General features: G+C 59.1%; 1 protein-coding gene across 1 annotated transcript; it reads left to right on the forward strand.

Moving 5' to 3' along the window:
- Nucleotides 1-344: 344 nt before the first annotated feature.
- LOC109779187 (lecithin-cholesterol acyltransferase-like 1) lies at nt 345-2,349 on the forward strand. The gene is made up of 2 exons (XM_020337798.4): nt 345-910; nt 990-2,349. The coding sequence occupies exons 1-2, from the start codon at nt 534-536 to the stop codon at nt 1,864-1,866; spliced, it is 1,254 nt and encodes a 417-aa protein (XP_020193387.1). The 5' UTR covers nt 345-533; the 3' UTR covers nt 1,867-2,349.
- Nucleotides 2,350-2,588: the final 239 nt, after the last annotated feature.

Genomic DNA, 2,588 nt, shown 5'->3' on the forward strand with positions numbered 1-2,588 from the left:
TGAGGAGGCCGGCGCGCGCCACCCCATCGCGTGAGGGGAAGAAGACACCCCGCCGACGCCGGCGCCCGTCGGGCTTCGCCCGGCCGCGCCCTTGGGCGGCGGCGAGGGAGGGGGAGGCAGGAGGAGGTGACATGCAACGCAAATCGAAGGCCCCTCCCCGTCGAATCGGGGGTGCGGCGCGGGAGGGTTTTGTTTCGGGAGGAGAACAATAGTCTTACAAACTCACACGTATTACAACCACCTATCCAAAATCTTAGTTAAATGTGTACCCAAGGGGATTTTTAGAATAGGCTCAACAACCAGTAGGTTGAAGTTATCTCTCAGAAGAAGATCGTCCACATCCAGTGCCTCTTGGGCCTCCACACAAGCAAAATGTCAACAATTAGTATTGTATGTACTCAATCATCCACATTGACTAACTGGTGCGCATTGTGGATGCGAGCGAGCGAGCGACATGGGATGCTTCGCGTATAAAATGTGCTGCAAATTGGGCAAAAGGAGTACTCAGCTTTGATCATTACATCAGCCCATTCATGGTCATGGCGATCCCGTTGCTTCTTGCCCAATTACTCCTACTGGCAGTGGCACTAGCAGCGGTGCAAGCGGCGCCGGGCTTGCACCCCGTGGTCCTGGTGCCGGGCTACGCCACCAACGAGCTGGACGCGCGGCTCACCGAGCTCTACCGGCCGTCGTCGCCGGGCTGCGGGGCGCGCAAGGGGGAGGGGTGGTTCCGCCTCTACCTCAACTACTCCGCCCTCCAGGACCCCGGCAACGTGCCGTGCTTCGCGGAGCAGATGAGCTCCGTGTACGACCCCGCCGCCGACGACTACTCCAACGTCGCCGGCGTGGAGACGCGCGTCCCCTTCTTCGGCTCCACCCAAGCCTTCCGCTACCCCGATCCTGATCGCAAGTAAGCAGCAATCGGTTGCTCAATCGTGTTGTGCTCCCAATTCTGAATCAAAATCGGCTGAATTTCTCGATTTTGCAAGGAATTTCTCCTACATGAGCACGTTCGTGGAGCGGCTGGAGAAGACGGGGTACCGCGACGGCGAGACCATGTTCGGCGCGCCCTACGACTTCCGGTACGCCGTTGCGCCGGTGGGGCGCCCGTCCAGGGTCGGCGACGCCTTCTTCCGGGCGCTTAAGAACCTAGTCGAGAGGGCGAGCGGGCTCAACGGCGGCAGGCCGGTGGTGATCGCCACCCACAGTTTCGGCGGCCTGCTGGCGCACCAGTTCCTCATCCGCCAGCCGCTGGCCTGGCGCCGGCGGTTCGTGGGGCGCTTCGTGCCCATCGCCGCCCCGTGGGGCGGCCTCGTCCGGGGAATGCAGACGCTGGTCTCCGGAAACAACCTGGGCCTGCCATTCGTGGACCCGCGCGCGCTGCTGCGGCAGGGCAGGAGCCAGCAGAGCAGCCTGTGGAGACTGCCCAGCCCGGCCGCCTTCGGCGCCGCGACGCCATTGGTGACCACCAAGAGCAGGAACTACTCGGCCGGCGACGTGGCGGACTTCCTCGTCGCCATCGGGTTGGGCGAGGCCGTCGGGCCGTACGAGTCCCGCGTGCTGCCGCTGTTCGGCGGGGAGCTGCCGCATCCCGGGGTGCCGGTGACCACCGTCGTCGGGGTCGGGGTGGGGACGCCGGAAAGGATAGTGTTCCCCGGGGATGATTTCGACGCGACGCCGTCCGTGGTCGCCGGGGACGGCGACGGGGTGGTGAACCTGGTGAGCGCCGTGGCGGTGGAGACGTCGTGGAGCCACCGTGGTGTGGATTTTAGTATGGTCAAGGTGTCCAACATGTCCCATAATGCCCTTCTGGTGGATGATCGAGCGCTCGAGATCATCATCCGAGAGATTCAACGGGCTGATTAGTTATGGTCTCATTCACCTGGACAGCCGTTGGATCAAAAGCATGCTGAGATTCGTGTTCTAGTGTCGTTGTCCACTCTTGTTTGTCCCATGGTTGACCGTGCAGCCCTCTCGTTAATCGTTTTTTTTTTCTTTTTCTATTGCCAGGCCGAGCTTCATTGTGAGTTTGGTTTGGCGAGGCTGATGTTTTTTTTAAACATTGTGACGGCTCAATAAAAGGACGTCGATAACACCCACACATGTGAGCGTTAAGGGATCTGGCCACACGTTTTGTATGGTGTTTAAGAGGACCAACCCACACGCCGATGTGTGGGCAAAACAACTAGCGTCCATACGTCTCTTTTTTCCCTCACGGTCCCTCTCACACGCCTACGTGTGGGCAAAATGGATAACGCCCACACGACCTCTCTCAGCCACCTACCTTACGGTCCCGCACGCCCCGCGTGATAGTCATCACGCGTCCTCGCAGTTGCCAAGGTCCGGACCCTCTTCAATTTTCGTTTAACTGCAGTTGTCATGTCGCTGAACTACAGTTGACATGTCGGACAACTACAGTTGCCATGGTTGCTCAACTGCAGTTGCCATCTCAGGTCAAGTGTCAGATGCCATTTTGGACAACTGCAGCTGTTGCCATGTATGGTCTGGTTTACTATAGTTGCCATGATTTGAAAACTTTAGGGATTGCCACCTACTAACACTAGGCAGTTGCCATGTATGGTCTGGTT

Source organism: Aegilops tauschii, chromosome 3 (assembly GCF_002575655.3).
Source record: "Aegilops tauschii subsp. strangulata cultivar AL8/78 chromosome 3, Aet v6.0, whole genome shotgun sequence".
In the NCBI taxonomy this organism is placed as follows: domain Eukaryota; kingdom Viridiplantae; phylum Streptophyta; class Magnoliopsida; order Poales; family Poaceae; genus Aegilops; species Aegilops tauschii.